We start from the raw sequence: 23,651 nt of genomic DNA, 5'->3' as shown, positions 1-23,651 counted from the left end.
ACCGAGAAAAGCAGTGTGCGATCGAGGATGCTACTGGCTCAAATGAAATTTGGCCTGACCATACGAATGCTGCGCTCATTGCACTCCAAAATTCTCAGCCTGGGTAAAGGGAAAACGCACAAAGCTAACTCAATTTTGCTTCCGGCTTGCATTCTCCCATAGTAGCCACTATCCTTTTTGAGGCCAATGGCAGCAGGCGCCGCACGCGTCAACTTGTTTCCTGCCCAGATCCGCGTCTAGCGCGCGCCGAAAAGAAGGTGCAAGAATATCGGGGACACGCTGCAGGAAATGGGTCAGCCCCACGGCTACGCTGCCAACAGGATGCGATAAGCAGTATCGGCGGACCTCTAAAACTGCGCTTCTCGCGTCTTCCTTGTTGCACGCGTTCTTCGTTGAAACTTGGTGTTTTGAGAAAAGTTAAGCTACTTTTCAGCGGCATTCCAATACGCAGCCGACGCTTTGACGAAGTGGCTGGAACGCGAGCGCGCGGCCTTGCGTATACGGCGCACGATTTGTCGCTGGTTCGAAAGAGCAGAAAATGGGCGGATAATCGGCGTGCACGCTGAACAAAAGCTGCTGGCGCAGTCACAACAAGCACTTCTCATTACCTCTTCAGACCTGAGCAAAAGCGTTGATCAAAATGTATTTCTCAGGTCTGCCCGGTAAGTGTTCTTTATAGCCTTTCTGTAATGCTGTCGGAAACGGGCAGCAGCAGTGTTGGTTCAGAAAGCCCACTGTGAAGCTTATAGTTGCTCCTCGCGCTGATGTGCTGGGCGACCACTACTGCCCAGCGCTGGATTCAGGGGGGGGGGGGGGGGGGGGTAAGGGGGCTGCAGCCCAGGGCCTTAAGTGAGACAGCAGGAGAAGGGGGCCTATTTAGTCTAACCTGCTTAGTATATGGAACCACGGGCAATGGAACTTCGAGCGACAAGTCTGAAGTGAGAAAACCAGAACGAGGAGACGGGCCCACACACAATGTAACTTCGTTTAGCCGAATCTGTTGGGGAGAGCTTTGTCGAGCTGCAAAAACAGGAATCCCCCGCCACCCCGGCGGTGCCCCCTTCCTTACCAAGCGATGTGCGTTTGCTTACGGATTTCGGAAGGGTTTTCGTTGTTTCTTGTCAATCCCCTGTCCAGTGGCGTCTGAAAGTGTAGTGTGTTTGAGAATCCTGGCGTCGGCATAACATCCGCTTTTACAGAGCGGCGAGGCGGGACTCCCTACCTCGGCGCCAAGCATTCCGCTGGAGCTGCTTTCATAATCCGCTAAAAATCCAGTAATTTTATTGCGTAAGCAGTACTACGCCAGGTTGCAGCCTTCCGCGTAGGGGCGGCGCGAGGCACGGTTGACCTTTAAAGCGACCGCAGATCCCACTGGGCTCCCACTTCAAGCTGCCGAGTGGAGGCGCTGCCGTCGCCGCGCTCTCGCCAGGTGTGGAGTGTGGAGAGGAGGCTAGAGAGGAGTGTGGGGAGGGGGCTCGGTGGCTGTGCAAGCGTGCACACCACTAATCCGTTTGTGTACATCATTCAGGTGTTCGCCTTCGTCGCTAATGCCCTGCTTCCAGCATTGTTGGCCCTTCCCCCAGCAACCACGTCATCCACTGCAGTTTACTGCAGTGACGATCGCATCTTCACATGGCCCCAACCCGTCGTCATCGCTTCATCATGCCCGGCAGCGCCTCTTACCTTGAATATCATTTCCCCGGCCCATCCTGGAAAGCCTCATCACCAGCAGCGCTTACGCTAGGTACCCGCCAGACAGAAAGAGCCGTTGTTGATTTATGAATCCAATGCTGCTTGTTTCATAGTTCTGTTGTCTGTACAACTTACGCTCAAATAATTTCGGTACGACGCAATTGGCACAAGGGATTAAGCGCGGGATTCTGTCCGCCTCCGGCCACAGCCAAACGTGGGTAACGCGCAAGCAATTCGAAATTTGCGCCAGTGAAACCGAAACAAGAAGTGAGTGCCAATTCCTTTCACCAACCTCTTGGTGCGCAAGGATCGATTGGGTGGCGCGTAAGCAATTATAAATTCGCGCCAGTGAAACCGAAACAGGAAGAGCCTGTTGTTCTCACCAACCGTTAGGTGCGCTACAATCGATTGGGCCGCTGAGGTCTATGGGAGTGTCCTGTCTTATTCGTTCTTTCTCTATGGTGCAAGCGTGCACACCGCTAATCCGTTTGTGTACATCATACAGGTTAGTTATCCGCATTCCTTGTATGCTAAAAAAAGTAGCAATTATTTCTTAGTGCAGCTACCGAGCCCGCAATGCTGCATTTTTCTTGTGCATGAATGCGCTCATGTTGTTCGCTGCTTGCTGATCTTGGCAGGCGATATTGAAACTAACCCAGGACCTAACAATTTCGAGGCTGTATTCGCAGAACTAAAAAACTTATCCGTCGGTCAAACTCAACTAATCTTCGAAGTGCAAGGTCTTAAAAACCAACTTATGTCCGCAGACGGTGCTATAGCTGGTTTAAGTAAGCGCATGACCGATCTTGAGACGCATTTGGAAGCCATCACAGCCATAAAACCCGAGTTAGAAATTATAAAATCTGAAAATACTCGGCTAGCTCGTCAGATTGAAACCCTCGAGGCCCGCATTAATTGACGACAGAGAAAACAGATCCCGTCGTAACAAACTCATATTTTATGGAATTCCCGATTCTAACCCATCCGAAATGTTTGGGGACTCTGAGGGAGAGGTCATTCGTCACTGCGCTCAACGCTTGAGCTTAACCATTCATCCTGAGGAAGTAGAACGTGCCCACCGACTCGGCCGCCATGAACCCAACCGCTCTCGACCAATGACAGTCAAATTTATTGCATACAAAATCAAAGACACAATATAGTACTATCTAACGGCCGCAAATTTAAAGGAACGAATTTCAGCGTCGGCGAAGACTTCTCCCAGAGTTCGTAACGTCTGCAAGCAGCTAGTCACCTTTGCTAAAACTAATTCCGAGAAATTTGCTCTGTGCTACAAAACCTTGCATATCGGTCTCAGGCACTACGTTTTTGATGAGACCTCGCAAACAGTGAAAGAAATAACAATCGCTACACCACCATCAGATTAGCAATCTGAGATTAGCAATCGTCGCAAACAACTAAAAACCGTCCCAAAAATGTTCCCCTGTCCGCTGTGTTCACCAATATACGTAGTTTCCTTTCCAAGCGCAAACTTATTTCCAATATTGTCTTGTCATCTAGCAGCAATCTACTGATACTAACCGAAACCTGGTTGAGCGGTGCCGTCACAGATAGCGAAGTACTGACTGACTTGCCAGACTTCCAAGTCTTTCGGAAAGACCGCAAGGACTCACGAGGAGGGGGAGTACTGATAGCGGTGAGCCAACAGTTATCATTGTCGATAATTGACGACTCGTCCGATCTTGAAATTTTATGGCTCCACTGCCACGCTGTGCCACACACGATTTTACTCGGTGTCTGTTATAGGGCTCCACATAACTGTCGTGATTTTTCCTGTCAGCTTAATAATTCCGTAAGTAAACTTATCAAGAAGTACCCTAACGCACACATCTTCCTCTTTGGCGACTTTAATTTTCCTAATATTGATTGGCAGCACCAGCCCGCACCGACAACTAATAATGGCGAAGCAAGGGAATTTCTAGATTTCTGCTACAATTTTAACCTTACTCAAGTAACATCGGAACCTACGCGCGAACTGTGCGAACATTTTAGACCTATTACTGACTAATTGCCCAGATAGCGTTCAGCCGATTACGTACCTCCCTGAGATTAGTGATCACAAAACTATGCATGTCAACATCGACCTTAAAGCAATTAGGCGCCCAAAATACAATAACACCATCCGCCTTTACAACAAAGGTAATTATGATATAATGAATGCCGAACTGACAGCGTTTTTTGGAAGTTTTTCCTCAACTTTTCACTCACGAAGTATTCATGAGAACTGGCTAGCATTTAAGAATCAACTTGATGCCCTAGTTAATGCATTCATTCCCCAAATAACTTTTCACGCTAATCCACACAAACCATGGTTTACTAAAACTCTTAAAAGGTTGGAAAATAAAAAGAGCCTGTTCCGCTCAACAAGAGCCCATGGAACGCAAAGCGCATGGGCGAAGTACTTCGCTGTAGAAAAATCATATCAAACTGCTATCCATGACGCCAAGCACAACTTTTTTCATCAAGACCTTCATAATATGCTCACCGCTAACCCCAGGAAGTTCTGGCAAGCCGTTCACCCTCATCATGAACACGCGATTACCCTCAAAGATGAATCGGGCGCGGCTAGCTATCACCGACTCTGAGTGCGCTACTTTATTCAACGCAGCGTTCTCATCCGTCTTTACTAATGAAACCGAAACACAACTTCATACACCTAATCATGGAGGAAAAAAAACTCAAAAAACTCCATGGCCGGATGGGATGACATCATGGATGACATAGAGCACTATATGAAACTACAATAGGTATGAGGTGGTTAGAGGGGTATGGAAGGGAATCATGGTACCGTGCCTCACATTTGGAAATGCAGTCCTGTGCATGAAATCAGATCGAAGTACAGTCAAGTCTAGAGGTTAGACAAAGAAGTGTAGGAAGGCTAGCCTTGGGAGCCCATGGGAACACTCCGAATGAGGGAGTCCAGGGAGATATGGGTTGGGCGTCGTTCGAGGTTCGGGAGGCAATCAGCAAACTGAAATATGATCCGAGACTAACCCAAATGGAGGAAACAAGGTGGGCAAAAAAGGTGTACAAGTATCTATACATGAAAAGCATGGGCGTCCGGAGGGGGGGGGGGGGGGGGGGGGGCAAGGGGGGGGGGCGGCTGCACCCCCCTGGAAAATCACTCACTCGAACCGTGAGTGATGGCCGCACGCCAGGGGCGGTGGTGCGCTCAGCCAAAAGGGTAAAAGCAGCCCCGCTTCGACGCTTGGTCACATCTGCGAAATGCCGCGTCCGGGCGCGCGTCGTTCCGCCGTTTTCAAACCACGCCACCGCCAGCTCTGCTGAAGGACGACCTGTTGCAGACATGCAGCGGCACCGGCGAGCATGTGTTTCGAGATGGGTGTCTGTTTCTTTGATCTCTAGAGAGATAGCGACAAGGAGGCAGACAGTGCACAGGGCACAGGTCGCCGGCCACCGATGAATTCTTGAGGGGGGAAGGACAAATCAGCCGTGTCCACCCCCGCTTTGTCGGGGTGCTCAGGGGCAAGCGGGCGACGAGTTGGCGCCGCCGCCGCTCGCTGTCTCCTCCGATCCACGGGAGAGCTCAGTGCGGTAGAAGCGCCGCTTTCAGAACCTTCGGCAAAGGGGATTAGCTGCTTTTGTTCACGGCGACGCAGTCTCCAGAGGCGCCCCCACACCAGCGTTCCTTGCGTCTTCTCCGAAAACCAGCGCCTTTGGTCAACGCAGCCCGATGGCGCCTGCCTGGCTCGCCTGTCACCTCTGGCTGGGCCTCAAATCACAACAGCGCCCATGTACTGTGCGTGTCAGTGCATGGTAAAGAGACCCAGGTGGTCGACATTATCCGAAACTCTGTACTACTCCGTCCCTTATAGCCTGAGTCGTTTTGGGGCTCTGAACCCCATAAAAGCACAAAAACAAATTTTCCGACCGAATTAGTTGCGGGTGTCCCTTCCCCTCGGAAGTCGCGCAGCGTTCCTTACACCCCAAAAGTGCGCATTCGTGGATATTGTGGCAAGTAAGCCCTTGCACATGTGCGCGCCTCTGTGTTTGTGCTTCGGTGTTTTTAGTGGCGGGTTGTCAACGAAGGTGAGAACAACCAAGACAGCGGACGAGAAAACGACGAGCGGCGAGCAGTGTGTGTGCGGTTGCTCGACTGTGCGGATGCGCGAGCAAGATGGAGCGAGGTGTATGAAGCTGCGAGCGTGCATTTATCTTGTAAATAAGTTTTCGTTGTATATATTCATCTTTTGTTTTCAACGTACTCGTTCAACCATTTTTCCAATCAATATATATGATGACTGTGCACTGAGAGCGTGTAATGAAGCACAGAAATGAATTTATCACCCGTGTAACTACGCAATTCGCCCAGAAAAATCCGAGGCGCCTACAGTTGCTGTTCAAGGAAGACTGACTGAGTGACTGTAGTTGCGTGTTTGTGAACATATTGCGCTGTGTGCTGGTCATCAATTCGGGTGAGTCGAGAACCCGTATGCAGTAAGACTGAGCACTTCGAGTATTGATAGTATCTTTTTGCATTTTTATTAATTTTAATTGTTTCTTTGTTGATAAACTCCAATGTATCTCTACAATCCGCGCTTTAATTTGCTGCTTGTAATTTTCATTCATGTGTGTATTTTACTTATTTTTTATTTATATATAAATAAATAAATTTACTCCGCAAATAGTGCCTTTTCGCTACGAATATACCACCCCCCCCCCCCCTCCGGCGCCAACAACCAATGGGCCCCCCCCTGAAAAAAATTCTGCGGACGCCCTTGGATGAAAAGTATTAACACAAAATGTACAAATAGAACCCGAATGCAGGAAAAATCTGCGCTAGGTATATATAGGACACGAAAACAGGACATCAAAAAAGAGCGGTTATTCGATAATTCGCGGGGCAGTTCACTGCTTTCTGAGGCTAGGACAGGGACTCTGACACTTGGTTCTGAGGTGCGCAGAACCCTTCCTCCATGGCCCAGCCCATAGAGTTGCCCAGCCCTCCCAGAGGATAGCAACATGGAGGAAGAAAAAAACTGGACAGCAACAGCCATAGAGATAGCGCTGGGATTTGCTGGAGAGGATGGGCGAGTGGATGGGAAAGGCGTGACATTGACGAAGGGGAGGTTGGAGGATTTGTGGCGGAAATCAAGGGAGGGGTGAATTTGGAGGGAAAAAGGATAGCCAGACTAGACATTGTAAGAGCGAAAGTGAAAGAAAGGGAAAAGAAAAATAAATTAACAATGGGGGAAGTATAGGCTAGGTGGCGAAATCTACCGCCCGATACAAAGGTTAAAGCCATTATCATTCATCCATCCATGTCGCTGCGGCGGCCGCAATGTTTTCCTGATTCCGTTCAGCGTTTCTTTGCACGTTTTTATTTTTTCGCATGTTCACATTTTATTCGTTGTGGCGGCAAGCTTGTGTGCGTCGTATACCGCCCTGTGCCAGCATTGTGCGGTGTACTGGGGGACTACGTGGAGAACAGCAATAATGGTGAGTTTTTACACACTGTTCTGTCAAACAAGAGAGTTCGTTTGTGGCATTGTGCAATTTTCGTGCTGGCGATTTCATTAGCCGGTTTATCAGTTCACGGAGTGCATAGATGGCTTAAAAATGCTTGGTGTTTAGTTAGCTGGATTTGTCCCCGAAGTGGGGACATGGTACAGTTCTGGCGCGGGAATGACTGTGCTCTGCGGCCAACAAAGTTAGTGGCAGTTAGCTGTGCCTTCTAACAATTGTTGGAATAGGCTGCACTTTGATGGAACACATTCCACAGCACATTACATTCCACAGCACATTTCGGCCGCCTGGCATGCTATGATCCTCACTACAAAAGTATACAGTTTCCAATCTCCGGCGGCTCAAGAAGACAGCTTTGGCAGATCTTGTGTTGGTGTAAAATTTGCTAACAGGTCTCCTTTCGTTGCTGCTCTTCTCTTCAAAACTAACTGGGCTTTGTTTTTAGTCAAGCTCTAATGTTTAAATTTGCCTTTTGCGATCTGACATTGTTTTTTAATCTTTGTGCTTTTAAAAAACCTTTGTGGGAACTTGGTCCTTTGTCGCTTGTAATTTTCTCCTATTTCAGTTGTTGCTCATTTCACGATATTTGGTTCTCGAATATTTTTGTCTTTCAGCTTGTGGTTTCTATAACTTTTGCTGAAATTTTCTTTTTATTGCAGTGTGTACATGCGAGTAGTGCTGTGAAAATTCTTGCTACTATTTGGTGCCCCAGCAAGGGGTTATATTATATGAAATGAGAGTTGCAAATTGTAAACCTGCTGTAATGCTACTACTGGGTGTGACCATTCTTCTCTCCTGTCCATTTTCAGGTATTTTGGAGAACATGTTCAGAGAAGAGACTGTCTCGTGCATGCTGTCACTCACTAGCTGCATTTGCTCTATCAAGACAAACAGCTGGTATGAAACTGTTTTTCGTGCTTCATTGTTAGGTTATTAGTCATAAACTATGGAAAGCAAATAGCTTTCGCCAATTATATTCCAGTTCTTCATTAAAGACAGGCTAATCGCCAATCGCCAAGCTAATCGCCTCATCTTTCGTCCTCGCATAACACATAAAAAATTCAAGCAATCACGTTTCACTGGCCTCATTGACTCGCTTTAGTTAAACCTGTTTTCCCACTCGTCCCAACTTTGATTCCGCAAATGCTTTCATGAAGCACAATTTATAATGTTCGGTTATGATTAACATACATTTATAGCGTCTGATTTGTGTTTAGATGTCTCCACGGCGTTTTTCTACGTTAAGCTCCAGGTTTCTACTATGACTAAGGCACCTCAACAATGACTTTTTGGTTTTCTACAGGATCGCTGACTTCCTTTCTAACTACACATGATGTGACTGTTAATGCAACCAACTCTTATGGTGTTCCAATCCTTTCGGGCATGCCTCAAGGATCTGCCTTAGCATGTTAACTCTTTCTGGCCTGTATTAGCAGTTCATTTAGTGTTGTTTCTAGTTCTGTTATTTTTTGCTGCTGATTGTGTCATCTACTGCAAAATAACTGATTGTTCTGACACTGCATCACTTCAGACTGAATTCAATAACACTGTGTAGTGCTTTCTCTAGAATGTGGAGCTTTACTTTTTCTTACAAATTTATGAGCATTTCTCATAACCACGCTCCCTCTTCCTGTTATTTTTAAAATAGTTGCCTTGACTTCTTTCTGCATATAAGTACTTTAGCATGCATTATACAACTTTTAACAAAAATTCATGGAAGTCCAACTAATATTCCTTAAATAATAACAAAATCTAATTGCATGCTGATGCATTTAGAAAACAATTTTTGCAATGGCAATGAAAAAGTATTTGTATCCTACCTGTCTTGCTTAATGTATGGTATCCTCCTCCTATGTGGGCCCTGGTTGGTCTGCTTATAAATGGCCTCAAGAATGTGCACACTTGCTCTGTGCATTTCATCCTGCTTGCGTAGCATACTGCAAGCACCATAGACATGAAAGAAACCTGATATCTCGCCCCCCCTCACTGTTTGCCATAAGGTGTCTTCTGTCTCTTTCATAACCACAACTGGCTCTGATTGCACTTTATCACACCTGCTACTTGATATGTGCGTGCATCAAGCATCCTCACGAAGTCAGCATACCTCACCAAATATGGTGATATATGCATGTTCATTTCTGCTGCTGTGATTGGCACCACTGTCCTGTTGCAATATAGTTGGATACTACTAAAAAATGAAGCGGCAGATGTCCCTCAAAGGAGGCCCTCCAGGCAGTGGTGTGGATCACTTTTCATGAGGCAGTGGATAATCCCCTTTCATCTGCCACTCCCTGTGATGATACTCTAGCCGGCCCAAGGGCCCCAACATCATGAGAATCAGACAACGCCACTGGGTGGAGGGCCTGCTTTGAGAGGCATTTGTCGCTTCATTCTTGAGTTGTATCCCACTGTAGTCGCCATCCGACATTAATCACTATTGCTCTGCTCATGCTAACTTCTTTTAATCTCTTTGCAAAAGTGCCTTGTGTATATGGGCTTGAAATTCTTGTTTGGTGTCCTTGTGTTTCAGTTTGCTGTGGCTTGCCCTTCTCTTTTTATATTAAGCGTTCAGGTGATTGCATTTGATCTTTGTACTCTGAAACTGGTGTATGGATTTAGTCTGCTTTAGTATCTTAGGATGTCCTTTTATTTGAACTGCCCTATACTTAACGAATATTTGTGTTCTTGGATACTGGTCTGTTTTCTTTCCTCTTGTGCTATATCTGCTTTTTGTTACTAGTGCCACTTTCTTTCTTGATGCCTCTAGCTTACTTAGAGGGTAAATTTAATAAACCTGTGCTACTGATAGACATTACAGCTGCTGAAATCATTAATCTGGTAAGGCTAGTAAAGATTAGGTTGGATGCACATTTGTGTACTTGGCTTTATCGCATGCTTCTTGTCCTTTTTGCTTTTCAGTGAAGATGCCGGGCCAGCTGGGTGAAACATTAGCTTTTGCTTATTCTAGTGCATGAATTTTTTGTCCATATTTCCTGCTGACTGTGTTCTTGTTACTGTTCAACACAATGCACTGTTATATCCACAGGCCTCTGAGCACCTGGCTTAAAAGAATGGACGGCAACAGATGCTGACCATTATCTTCACTGGGCAATAAAATATGGCTGAGGACAAAGCACAAGGGATTGCATTCCTTGATCTTCCATACTCAAAGCCTGTGCCTGTGTATATTCCTTGCCCATGTACTGCAACGAGGTGGAATATTCTAAAGAAACGAGCACTGCGGCTGTTCGGTTATACTTGTTTATTTCTTGCACTGTACAGCCTGTACTAACAGAATGAGTATGGGGAAAGATCACAGTCACGCAGACCGCAAACTAACGACTTCATTACACATTAATGTTCTGTCCATCTTGCACAAACTGAGAATGACATTTCAGGTAACATGCATACCAGGAAAATGGCACTTCTTTGTGACATGTTTATGAAATTGCATTGATCAGAGAGCAGTGTGTGATTTTCTCTCTATGTATCTGTTATTTGAAATGTCATTCCCAGATTGTGTACAAAAGATGGAAGTTTCCTGTGTAATGACCTCTTCTGCTCTGTCCCTCTTTGCTGTCTTTTGCATCGTATTCATTTTGCTGTAAGCTGTACAGTGCATAAAACCAATGGCATGGAACCCCCCTCCCCAAAGCCCGGCAATTGGTTTGCTGAATATCTGCTGAACGTCCTCTGAATGTCTAGGTTTCATCACAGGTGGGCATGATATGAGTGTTATATGGACATCCACTATGATCAAATTGGAGATTGTATGGATATTATATGAACGTAATATGAGCTTTTGGGAACATCATATGGACATCTGATAGGGAGTGTGCTCGATGGTATCTGAAGTAAAACATCTTTCAAAAACGCTTGCAAAAAAAAAAAAGGATCGCTGTGTGCAGATTCCAATTTGTGATACCCAAAGACAATGAAGGCGAGGGGGGTCCCAGAACCCTCCTCAATATTGAAGGGGGTCGAGACCCCCCCCCCCCCCCCCCGAGGCCCCCCCCTGACTTTAAGCCCTGGAAGCAGTTCATTGCCACCGGCTGTGTCACATCTGTACACACCTTCGCTTAATTCTTGATTAGTTTTATCTCCTCACTTGTTAGCATCACTGAGGATGTGCTTACCCACTTGTCTTCACCAGCCTCCCATATCTCGAAGGCTTTATCTCCTATTCCTTTTTGTCTCTTGCACGAGCTAAGATGGTATACTATAGTCACCTTTCAAAGCAAGGTGAACACTTGTGCTTTGAGAAACTGGAGGGGGGGTGGTTGGAGGGGGGGGGGGGGGGGGAAGGTCCCCAGGATTTGTTATTTTATCTAGCCTATTGCCGTGCTCTCTTAACCTGGTGTTAAGGCATTTGCCTGAGTGGCCAATGTAACTCATGCCGCATGGCAAGGAGATTTTGTAGTAGTAGTAGTACGAGGCTTTATTTAGGCACCACTTAGGCGCCTAAGACGTTGACGACCTGCTGCACGCGCAGGCGGTGTTCTCCTCCACCTTCATCTCCGAGCCACTCCAGCCAGGTCCCGACGGTATGGGAGGGGGTGGGAAAGAAACCTGATTGCAGAGCAACCGGGCAGTAGAATAGCCAATGGGGAAGGTTGGCCTAAGGGGCAGGGCAGTTGAGACATGGAGCCCCACTCCAGCTGTTCTGTGCATTGTGTCGTGTGCGTGTGTCTGTGCTGTGCTTAACTAGGTCATCACGCGTGTGCAATCTGTACATGTCAGTATGTTAATATGTAAATAGATTTATTGTCCAGTGTACCTCTCCCCTGTCCTTTCTAACTATCCCCTTGCCTCTTTCATTTCACTTCTACACACTTTTCCTTTATCCTTTATTTACCCTGCCACGCTGGCCCAGTGGTTACGGCGCTCAGCTGCTGTCCCGAGAGACGCGGGTTCGATTCCGGCCGCGGCGGCTGAATTTCGATGGTGGCTCAATTGTATTGGCCCGTGTACTGTGCGATGTCAGTGCACGGTAAAGAACCCCAGGTGGTCGAAATTTCCGGAGCCCTTCACTACGGCGTCCCTCATAGCCTGAGTGGCTTTGGGACACTAAACCCCAATAAACCAACCAAACAATCCTTTATTTCCGCTGCCCCAGCTCAGGTGCTTCCCACAATGATGGCAGATGCCGGGGCTAGCAAAAATCTTTTACTTCCATTTACAAGGTCTGTGTAAAAAGTATGGGGAAAAGTTTCGGAAAAATGTATATTTCAGATAACGGTACCATGCCTCAAAAGTCTTCAAAGTAGATTCCTTGAGTATCGACGCACTTTTGCCAACGGCTTTTCCACGACTCGAAGGCTCCAGGAAGGTGCATTCTGGAAGGTCCTTAAGGGCACTCGTGCAAGCTTCTTTCACGCCACTTCTAGTTCTGAGCAGGATAACATACGGCCTCCCTTACCAAAAACTGGGCACTGTGGAAACCAGAGCTATCGATACAATCATAAGAGGGGCTTACAAAACTGCCCTCAGTCTTCCAATAGCTACTTCTACAGAACGACTCCTAGAGCTTGGTCTGCACAACACTTTTACCGAGCTCCAAGAAGCCCTCTTGGAAAGCCAAAAAGAACGCCTTCTAAAAACCAATGCGGGAAGGACGATCCTGACTAAATTAGGGACATGGCCGGGGCTGGAGACAAGAGGCAGTAAAACCTCTCTTCCACTCCAAACCCGAGAAAAGATCACCGTTAGTCCAATCCCACGTCACATGCATCATGCTCATCAGCAAGGCAGACGACAAGCGCGAGCAAAGGCACTTCAGAAACACCTAGAAAGCGACCGTAAAGCCGTTTACGTAGACATTGGGGCCTACCCCACGCCGGGAAAGTTCTCAGTCGCTGCGATTGACCACCAACTAAAACTGGCTCTCCAAGCTTCTATATATGCAGAAAACCCCTCCTCTGCAGAGGCTCTGGCAATAGCTATCGCCATCAAACATAAAGACCAAAGAGGAGAGTCCTCCCACATTATAACAGACTCCCAACAAGCCTGCCGAGACTTTCTTAATGGCAGGCTTCCCTCAAGAGCAACACAGCTACTTGGCAATCTCAGCCTAACACACAGACTAACATGGACACCTGGTCACGAAGGACTAGCTGGAAATGAGGTAGCCAACGATCTAGCCCGAGATTTAACCCACCGGGCGGATCCTCATCCCTACCCCACGCCCATGCCTAGCACCTATGGTGACAGATTAGAACATATTCGGCTCGAGCGCAGAAAATACCCACCCCCTCACATAAAACTAGACTCCTCCGCAGCCATAGACTGGAGGAAAATTCAGACCAACACTTTCCCTAACTTGTTCATCCTACACAAGATTAGCCCCACTCAATATCAGAATACATGCCCTTGGTGTGGAGCTTGCCCTACGCTCTACCACATATCGTGGGAATGTACAACGAAGCCAAAACACTTAACTGTATCCAACCCGACATATGAGCAGTGGGAGGTGGCCCTGACCAGCGAGACCCTGGATCAGCAACTTAAGTTGGTTCAGCAAGTCCGTCAATCAGCTAAAGCCAGTGGCGCCTTGTACTAGGGGTGCCACCCAAGTTGCTCGAGCAACCTTCCTCTTTTTAAATAAAAGTTTTCTCTCTCTCTCTCTCTCACGCCACTTAGGGTCCCATGGTGGTGTCCTTTGAGGGAGGATTTCACTTTTGGAAATAGGAAATAGTCTGCTGGTGCCAAGTCAGGACTGTAAGAGGGTTGGGGAATCGTCGCGATGCCATTTAACATCAAGTAGTCGCTGACCTTGGTGCAGGTGTGGCTGGTTGCACTGTCATAATGCAATTTCCATGTCTGGTGCTGGCCTCACCTGGCTGACCCTTCTCTTCAGTCTTCTTAGCACTTCTAGGTAAAAAGCACCATTCACTGCCTGTCCCTCAGGCACAAATTCGTAGTGGGCCAGCCCTTTGCGTCAAAGGAAATGATGATCATGGCTTTCACTCTGGATTTGCTCATTCGAGCCTTTTTTGGACGAGATGATGTCGGAGTGTGCCATTGAGAACTTTGCCGCTTTGTTTCTGGCTCGTATTCGAATATCCAAGTTTCCCCCGTCACGGTGGCTCAGTGGTTACGGTGCTCTGCTGCTGACCCGAAAGACGCAGGTTCGATCCCGGCCGTGGCGGCCGAATTTCGATGAAGGCGAAATTCTAGAGGCCCGTGTACTGTGCGACGTCAGTTCACGTTAAAGAACCCCAGGGGGTCGAAATTTCCGGAGCCCTTCACTACGGTGTCCCTCATAGCCTGAGTGGCTTTAAGACGTTAACCCCCAATAAACCAAACTGAATATCCAAGTTTCGTCTCCCGTGATTACATTGTCCAGAAAACCAGGGACTTCTGCAACGTGTTGCAGAAGGTGTTCGCAGGCACACAGTCGCCTCTGCTTTTGCTCATCTGTCAAGGCCTTCGGGATGAGCTTAGCGTAGATCTTTCGCATCAACAAATTTTAAGTGATAATGCTGTGCACTATCATCTTATCAATGCCAATTCCATCTACGACCATTCGCACACTTAAACGACGGTCTGAATTCAGCACTTCATGCACACGTTCTACGTTGTCGTCTGTTCTTGACGTCGCCGGCCGTCCAGCGCAGGGCTCGTCCTCCAAGCTCTCTCGGCCATCTTTGAAGAGCTTGTGCCGCTTAAAAACTGCAGTTTGTGACATGCTGCCACCCTTCAACACTTGGCGAATCATGCCCAATGTCTTTGTACCTGATTACCCCAGTCCAACACAAAATCTGATGGCGCACCGTTGTTCAATTGTTCGCTGCATTTTGTGCTTGCACCCAGTCACTCGACAGGGTTCCACTAAAATTACGATCTAGCCTGAACAAACGCTCGCAGACAACTGGCGCTTGGCGCATCTTGACAGTCACATCCGCCACCACTGCACATGCGTGGTGCGAGTGCGCTGTGACGTGCACTCACGTCAGGAACAAATTGTTCCCGATAATTTTTATACAAATTCTGTATTGTTTTATTAAACCACTTACTACTAGTGCTACTACATGAAGGATCGCGACAGAATTTGTGCAGGTAAAGCCGTGCAGGTGTGAATTAAGAAATTAATAGTGTAATTATTTTATGGCTTAAAGATAAATTGATGAAGCAGGAGAAAAAACACATGCCGATGGTGGGACTCGAACCCACTACCTCCGAAGCATAAGAGGGCTCTCGCACAGCTTCCGCCATCACCATTCGATCACACTCCTATGTGGCACTTGCGGCAGCACAGAACGTACTACGTCCGCCACTATGAACGAAGGTGGCACTGGTGAACACACTCAAGGTTCGGTTACACTACACTGAAAATACCCCCGAAAACAGAAGATTGGGCGGATGTCGCCGTAGCACAGTTGGCAGAGCATGCATGGGACGCGAAATTCCTCTTTAATATAGTGTGTACCCTTCGGTTCCTAAGGAAAACTGTCCATAATAATGAATTATGATGAAAAAAAGCAGCTCGTGATTTAATCTCTGCATAGTGGTGGGCAGTGAAGTGGTAAAGAAAATCTCGGGAGCTCCAGGCGTGTAAGCCTGCTTGCCATTATTTTTAAAATAATGTGATACAGTTTGAAGCTTCTAGTAGTCTATGATTGGTTTTATTGGGTTTAGCATCCCAAAGTGACTCAGGCTAAGAAGGCCGCCGTAGTGGAAGGCTCTGGATAATTTCGACCAACTAGGGTTCTTTAACGTACACTCACATCGCACAGTATACGGCCTCTAGCATTTCGCCTCAATCAAAATGCGACTGCCGCGGCCGGGATCGAACCTGCCTCTTTCGGGTGCAGCAGCAGAGTTCCATGACCTGCGCGGCGACTAAAGTAGGATACAACTTCAAAAACTGCTGCTGCTAACACTGGCCACGGTCCGCTGCATACTGCATTACTCTGCTGGCCAATCACAGTAGTAAATGAAATAAAATTTTTAATGTTTCACTATATTATAAACAAGCCAGGTATCAGGATTCTACAGCTTTTTTTCCTGTGGTTATCTTCTAGGTTAGGTAACAATAAAAAGTTTTAACAGAGGACTACTTTTTTGTCGTGGAGTAATTCTGCGCAGCAGTCCTGAATGTGGGTGGAGCTTCACTGCAGGCTTAAAGGGCAACTGAAGCGGTTTTAGAATTCGGTGAGTTTAAGGTTGCCGAATGTACAAAATGTGCACGTAAATCCTGTGAAATCGTTTTGCTCTAGCATTTGAAATGGTGGCGTAATCGCCGGATAAAGTCGTCGTCGGCGTTCAGCTTCTCTGAAGTGCACAGCGACTGGCAGAGGCCCCGATAATGACGTCACGTATGACGGCACTACATTTCCAGCGAAGAAACGGCTATTCCATAAAAGAAAACCGACGCCATCGAAGGTGAAGCTCACGATGCATTGTTTGGCGCCATCTGACGAGACACAGCAGCATGCAGGCGTAAGCAGCGGACATCTGAAATTTCGGCAACAATGACGTCACTGGCGAGTTTCCTCGCACTCCTCCAATGTAGTGAGGAGAAGCCTAAACATCGTCGCGGTTTTATTCTACGATTATGTCGCCATTTTAAATGCTAGTGCAAAAATAGTGTGCATGCTTTATCTAGAAGCTTGATAGATTCGAATTCTTGAATAACCTCGATTTCTCAAAAAACCATTTCAGCTTCCCTTTAAGTGAGACTATGGTGAGATTCAGCAACACTGGCACATATCTGTAACAAGACAAATTAACTGGGTTGTTAAAAATGCAGATTGCGAGAGCAAGGGTGAGGGAGGGCAAAGGATTTTTACAAAATGTGGGTGAGAGTGAGAGATAGGGCCAAGGATTTGATGTGAGGGTGAGGGATGAAAGGCAAAAATGAGGGACTTGCCCACCTTTGTGGTGGCAAGTATTTTCCCCTTCTAAGGAAAAGGGACGTTGAAATATGTTCCAGTTTCGGAATTCATGAGCCTGGTGCAAGTGCATATCTGTGTCATGAGTAGTAATAAAAATGGCGTTACGTAGAATCTGGTGTGCTTCTCCACGTCCCTAGTGTGCGGCCTGGCCGATGCAGCACGGGCATTGAAACTCAACGTTTTTGGAAGTGACACACGAGTTGCAGGCAAGTGTCATTTTTGCTGGCAAGTATTTTCCCCTTCTAAGGAAAAGGGATGTTGAAATATGTACCATTTTCGGAATTCACGAGCCTGGTGCAAGTGCGTATCTGCGTCATGAGTAGTAATAAAAATGGCGTTACGTAGAATCTGGTGTGCTTCTCCACGTCCCTAGTGTGCGACGTGGCCGATGCAGCACGGGCATTGAAACTCAACGTTTTTGGAAGTGACACACGAGTTGCAGGCAAGTGTCATTTTTGCTGGCGATCCAGCCACCTTGCAGACACCGGCGCTTCGATGGTCGTTCAGAGAATGCCATCTGACCAGGTCTGGGCGCTAGTTGCTAACACAACAAACCACTGTATCCAAAGAAAGCTAAATTTAACTACACCTTCTGGATACTGTCCACGGCGTGCTTGTAAAAAACTGTTGTCGCTCATGGACGTCGCAATCCCCGTGCATCAGCTTCACACAACTGCAAATGAACACAGTGCAGAGGAAGTCTTGTTACTGAGCATTGGTCCCTCAAGACTGTCGGAATCTATCACACGCAAAACAGAACTTCTGCCTCTATTACATTAAAGGTACCCCTTGATCAGAGTGACAGAACTAAGCTTATTTCGCAATATTTCCTGCACAGTTCACGGCACTGTTTGGATTCGACACGAGTTCAATATGTGGCACTGACGGCGCCAAGGGGGGCTTGGCAATTTCTTGGAGTGGCAGCAGTCGCGTTACTCGGTAGTGCTACCTGTATTAGGCTCCCTGTGAGGCGAGCGAGTGCATGATGCTCCTGCCGCACCATTTTATTATATGACTGTAAGCAGCAATGCCAGAGGAACAATACCCACCTAAAATTTAATTCCCACCCCTTTCCCGCCACTCCACTACAAGTTACCTGGTGCAGTCCCTGCTATGGGGACGCTTTGCTTCTTTAAAGGAATACTGACCACCCTCTGGTCGAAAATATTTTCTACCCCTGTGGTTGTGAGGCATCGACCCTAGAACACACGGCCGCAAACATTTTTTGAAAAGTCTAGTAGCGGAGTTACAGTCATCGCAATCAAGCTAAGTCGTCATGCTCTTCTTTTGTTCTCTGAGGTTTTTCTCTCTCCCGCTCCATCCACCACAGTTGGATACAACTGCCGCCGCGGTGGCTCAGTGGCTATGGTGCTCGGCTGCTGACCCGAAAGACGCGGGTTCGATCCCGGCCGCGGCGGCTAGAATTTCTTTGGAGGAGAAATCCTAGAGGCCCGTGTACTGTGCGATGTCAGTGCACGTTAAAGAACCCCAGGTGGTCGAAATTTCCGGAGCCCTCCACTACGGCGTCTCTCATAGCCTTAGTCGCTTTGGGACGTTAAACCCCAATAAACCATAACCAGTTGGATACAACTCGTCAACGAAGCGGTAGATGCCCCTGGAAAGAAGCTCCCCTGCCAAGAGCATCCACCGATTTCCATGAAGCCGCGGTTAATCCGATTATGCCATACTTATTCTGCTGAGGGCTACAGCGCAGTAGCAACACAAGAAAGACGGACACAAACACAGGCGCTGTTTTTTTGCGTCCGTCTTGTCCGTGTTGCTAATGCACTGTAGTCCTCAGTATGATGAACCAACAAGCCAGCCACTACGTGTTACATAGTTATTCCCCATTGATCTGCCACCCCCTGCAATTTCACGCTATAGTCTGATACAGCTCAAGAACAGAGCGGCTTGTCCCCGACGAAGGACAATGCAAGGACTGGAGTTGCAATTTCAGGGAGGGGACTATGCTCTTTCAGCTGCCGCTGCCTGCATTGTCGCACTAGCAGGCTCATGAGAATCGGCCGACGCCATTAGCTTGAAGGGGGCCCTTTGACGGGGAAGAGACGCTTCGTTCTTGAGTTGTATCTGACTATAGCAGGTCCAAAGGGATCGGTCAAGGAAGAGAGGGGTATAATTGGGGAAGGGGAGATTCGGTGACCTCATTTGCTGGACGGGCTCCTTTGAGGGGCATTTACCGCTTCGTTCTTGAGTTGTATCTGCAAGTGAATTTGCCCTCCTCCCCTGATGTCACATATGTCTGTCATGGCCCCGTCTTAAGCATTCTTTTCTTGCTTTTTGCTACCCGGGATATTGCATGGGGGGTAGGGGGTAGCAACGGGGGCTTCTTGTGGTGTTTTGTTGCGCTTTTTTTTCTTTGTCCTTCCTCACCCCCTTTTTTTGCTTGAAGTTTTCTTCTGCCTTCGCCTAATACCCTCTGGAGATTGCTCCACCAACCCCTTCCCCGCGGTAGTAGCCTTGGATAGTGGACATAGTTATCCAGAGCGAATTGTCTTCTGCAAATCACCGTACGCTTCACCACTGTGTAGTTGGAGCCACACACAGGTCAAGGCATAATCTTTTGGCAATTTGTGCTGAATCGTCATTCGACTCCAGTTGTCGCGTAAGCATCCAACGACAAATAGCATTGAGACATTTTCTCCACACACTGAATGATCAAGAGATGCGATAAGCTCAACCACCTCAACATGTTAGTGAACTCATCCTTTCACATATCTTTGTTTTTATCATTGTCATCCCTATAGCTAGCAAGCGTCCTTTTTGTGCCTGTTTGTTACCGTAAGGCCTCCTCGCCATTTTAAGACTGGAGTGGTGGGAGTCCCTTTTGTTTTAAAGGCATGGGAAGTGTGCACCCGGGGACCGTCCGACATTCCTTGGAAAGCAAGCCTGTGCATATGTGTGCACTTCTCTCTCTCTCTGTGTGTGTGTGTGCGTGTGCGTTCTCTCTGCTGTGCGTTTGTGTTGCCGCTGTTCCTAAGTTCATGGCTTTCTACGGAGCAGAGAAAAACCAGGACAGCGCCAGTGTAGACAACAAGGACGAGTGAGAAGCAGTGTGTGCAAACAAGGGGACGGCTCACAGAGGGGAAGGCTCATAAGGGGGAGGGCTCACGGAACACGCTGAAGCATACATTAACTAGGACAAGAAACTAAAAGCTTTGATTTGGTGGGATTTTGTGTGAGTGCGAAAACGAATGACGATGCGAAACGCACATGCAGCAAGCAACACACCTGTTAGGGGAGCCAACCATTTCACACCTTGATTAGTTTGCATTAGTAGAAGTGCAGATATTGTGAATGGCACTTTAACATGCCTACAGCCAATTTTAGACGGCTCCAGTCCATGTCATCATGAAACCATGTCTACAGAGAAAGCAACAAACACTAGTCAACTTGTTCATTGACAGTTAAATAAAAGCTCTAACAGATAGTCTTTAATGCCGGAAACACTGCTAAAGAAAAAAATGAGCTTTTTTAAACAGAACAACAGGGCAACATTCCTTAGCCATCATTGGCTAAGGAATGTGCATGACTGTCAAATATCCTCAAACAGGTGGGCTTCTGTACAAACATGCGACTACTCTTTCTTGGTCGGGTGGTTCTTGTCTGGGGCATTCCCATCTTCATCAGTGTCAGCAGCATCCTTGTTCTGGTCTTCCAGGATGGTATCCCCAGCTGCATTGCAGGCAGCATCACTCTCGCTGCCAAGATCAGGAAGACTTTTAAGGAAGGAGAAAATGGTGGCTGGATCCTCGAGTATGTTGTCATTTTTGGCAGTAGCAGTAGCAGCCTCGGCCTGCATAGCAAATGTCACTCAATATTTGCATACTGCTGCTGGCCATCAACTCTGCTGGGCCCGGCTCACCTTGGGAGGCTCCTTGGACTCGTTTGTTTCCAATGGCTCCTCTTCCACAGCTACTGCATCTGGTAAGTTCTGAGTAGGTATTTCGAGCACTACAGGAAAGTGAAAGTAACCATGGCGTAAGAACCTTCACAAGCTATGTGTTTACCCTTCAAGACATGAGGTGATAAAAAATTTGCTACAGGAGAGCCCCGTTACATTGAAGCAGAAGTGACTGTGCTTAATTTTTACTGCTCTGGGAGTTAGGTTGTGCCTAAATTATGACCACAGTTTTATTACATGCACATACAGCTTGCATTGAAACTATCGCCTACCAGCAGGCTGCACATCCAATGGGTAGACCACGGCAGGCCTTCATCAGAGAGCCAGGCAATTTCGCTGACATTTAAAGGGTGCTTGCCTATATTGCATGCACCACACTGAGTGCCTGACAGTGTCGCACATTATTCTGAAGTAGCGTGGAATTACTGCTTCAATATCACTTTGGATAGGGCTACATGAAAACAGTCAATGAGGAAAAACTTCACATTGCAGACAGCCTATCACAACAGTGTACACATACATACACCAGATGGGTGTAAAAAAAGCACATGAAAACCTTACAGGTAAAGTTCATGCATGGGCCTTGAGAACAAGCCTGTGAAGACAAGGAAATTGTCTTGAAGGACTCTTTGTAGGCTTCTCAACATAGGTGATGCATGCATTTCATGTGTTTATTTTCGCCCATCGCTTCAGTTGCCACACAGTGCCAGTGTTTGTCTGTGGAAATGTTCTTGCTACGTTCATTCCGTTTTTTTTTTTTTTTTTTGCACTGTAAAAAGTTCATCTTCAGTCACCACTTAATGTTTGTCTTTGGAAAAAAAAATTATTCATTGGTAGAGGAAACTAATTTACTAAGCAAGGTATTAAATACAGATTATGAGCTTGCAAAGATTAATTAAAGTTATTGATGTTAAAACAGTATTTTGTAAAAATTAGGCTTAACAATATCAGCCTTTTCAACAAACCCCGTTGAGCTCTGGCAACACTGCAGTTGGGCTCCCAAACCATTTCCGCTTTGAAATTGAGTGCTGTACAAAAAGTGGGCATAGAGGTCTCTGACATGCCCATTTCATTTGCTGGTTTCCCTTCGGCAAGATGGCCATCAGTGTTCCATTGGCTGGATGAGAAACATGGGCTGTATGTGATTCTCTGTCGAAAGCACAAACATGGCACATACAAGTAGCCTAGCTATGTTTTCATATGGGAAACACGGCTACTAATGCAACATGAAACCGCAGCTGGGCACTGCAGTTTCAGTTGATTACAACAGGGGCCTGCAAGGCAACAGCTAGCCTTCTGCACAAGATACAGCAATACTTTCACTCTTCCTGAAAGTGGGAAGTGGAACTGGAAAGCAAGAACCGCATGCACTTATTTGCGGGAAGGAAGCTTTCCAGGCACACCTGCAGTCCCACTCTCTTCACTGGGTTTTGCTGTCTACCTGTTCGAGATGTTCATTCGATGTATCAAGCAGTCTAATAAAAAGAGGGAAGACAAAAGCTTCCACGTCCACACCCATATCACTTAAGACACCATGTCGTCACCGGAAGCATTGTGGGAGTTCCCTGTTGTCATCATAGGTTGCGTTTGTTTACAGACATGGAAAATGACTATAAATATACATGCTTGCAAGTTCATTCACTGTGGCAGAAGTGCTTTTAGAACTAGTATAGATAGGGAGCATTTCATGCAATTTCAGGCTCACATTTCTAGGTATATTTCATTGAAGTTACCTCCGCTGTTTAATTCCAATAGAGTAAATAAGTGGGTAACAAAACACTTCCATGAACAGAGTGACTCAAGGACGTGCTCAATGCTTGCCAGTGACAGGCTGCCAAGCTTTTAATCTTTTTTAATTGAAAACAAACCTTTTTCGACCTAAATAGTATATGCAAGATTCAAGAAAGCTAATTAGTTAGTTTTACAGCGCAAAATACCAGTGGCTTACATGTTATGGTGATAGACAAAATCTCAAAGTGTGGTAATGGTTGTAAACTGTAAAATCAGGATTCCAAGATTTGTCAGATAAACAGCTGAGGGGTCGTGGTGTCATATTTTAATTCAAAGAGGCACATTATGCTCAAAATTAAGAAGAAAAAAAAGATGGTATTACTGGTGGCAAAATCTGTTTGCCTAAAAATGGCAGCGGCCATGCTCCGAGCTCATTGTTTGAGAAATATTATTTACTTCATTTGTAAGTGAGCTGAAAAAAGCAGCGTAACTGCAATAGGAAGGATGCCAAATTCACCTGAAAGAAAGAAGCCACTGTTAGGTGCAACAAACTTGGGGAAATGGCTGTGTTTTTCCTCTCTACACAACCGTGCGCAAAGCTTTTTAAAGGGTGAAACATCTGGACAGTATCAACATAACCTGTAATGCAGATAATACAGGCTCTGTGGAAAGTAATTCAATGCGAAGTAAGAAAATTGAATATCTTGAAGTTGAATCAGTCAACTTCAGTGAAACAAAAATTGAACACCTGTGGTGTCCTGCAAAACACATGCAATTTTGGGATTATGATGCCATCAAAAAGGGCAACTGCAACATGGGGTGTTGTCAGCCCAGGCACAGGAACCATGATATGCAAGCTGATGCTGTGTGTATGGTAAGCACTGCTGGCCAATTTGTGCCCAGTG

General features: G+C 46.7%; 2 protein-coding genes and 1 pseudogene across 3 annotated transcripts in view; 2 read left to right on the top strand and 1 right to left on the bottom strand.

Moving 5' to 3' along the window:
* The first annotated feature begins 912 nt into the window (after positions 1 to 912).
* LOC149349465 (uncharacterized) lies at positions 913 to 3,077 on the top strand (annotated as a pseudogene).
* Positions 3,078 to 6,992: 3,915 nt separating this feature from the next.
* Positions 6,993 to 11,122, top strand: LOC149349464 (uncharacterized). Its single transcript, XM_089575457.1, has 4 exons — positions 6,993 to 7,170; positions 8,007 to 8,094; positions 9,280 to 9,314; positions 10,244 to 11,122. The coding sequence occupies exons 1-4, from the start codon at positions 6,993 to 6,995 to the stop codon at positions 10,249 to 10,251; spliced, it is 309 nt and encodes a 102-aa protein (XP_089431583.1). The 3' UTR covers positions 10,252 to 11,122.
* A 9,396-nt stretch (positions 11,123 to 20,518) lies between these two features.
* Positions 20,519 to 23,651, bottom strand: part of LOC149349463 (26S proteasome non-ATPase regulatory subunit 4-like) — a 30,368-nt gene continuing 27,235 nt past the window's right edge. The window contains exons 10-11 of one of the 2 annotated variants that reach the window (XM_089578404.1): positions 20,977 to 21,065; positions 20,519 to 20,907 (exon numbers count right to left, since the gene is read on the bottom strand). In XM_089578404.1, coding sequence (XP_089434530.1) covers positions 20,689 to 20,907; positions 20,977 to 21,065 — 308 coding nt within the window. In that variant the 3' untranslated portion in view covers positions 20,519 to 20,688. Of the gene's footprint in view, positions 20,908 to 20,976; positions 21,066 to 21,956; positions 22,133 to 23,651 lie in introns of those variants that run through there. The other variant, XM_089578405.1, reaches the window with a different exon arrangement.

This window comes from Amblyomma mixtum, chromosome 3 (genome assembly GCF_055824585.1).
Source record: "Amblyomma mixtum isolate Tamu chromosome 3, ASM5582458v1, whole genome shotgun sequence".
Taxonomy (NCBI): Eukaryota; Metazoa; Arthropoda; class Arachnida; order Ixodida; family Ixodidae; genus Amblyomma; species Amblyomma mixtum.
The sequence above is the reverse complement of the archived record's forward strand: the minus strand, read 5'-3'. Positions and strand labels throughout refer to the sequence as shown.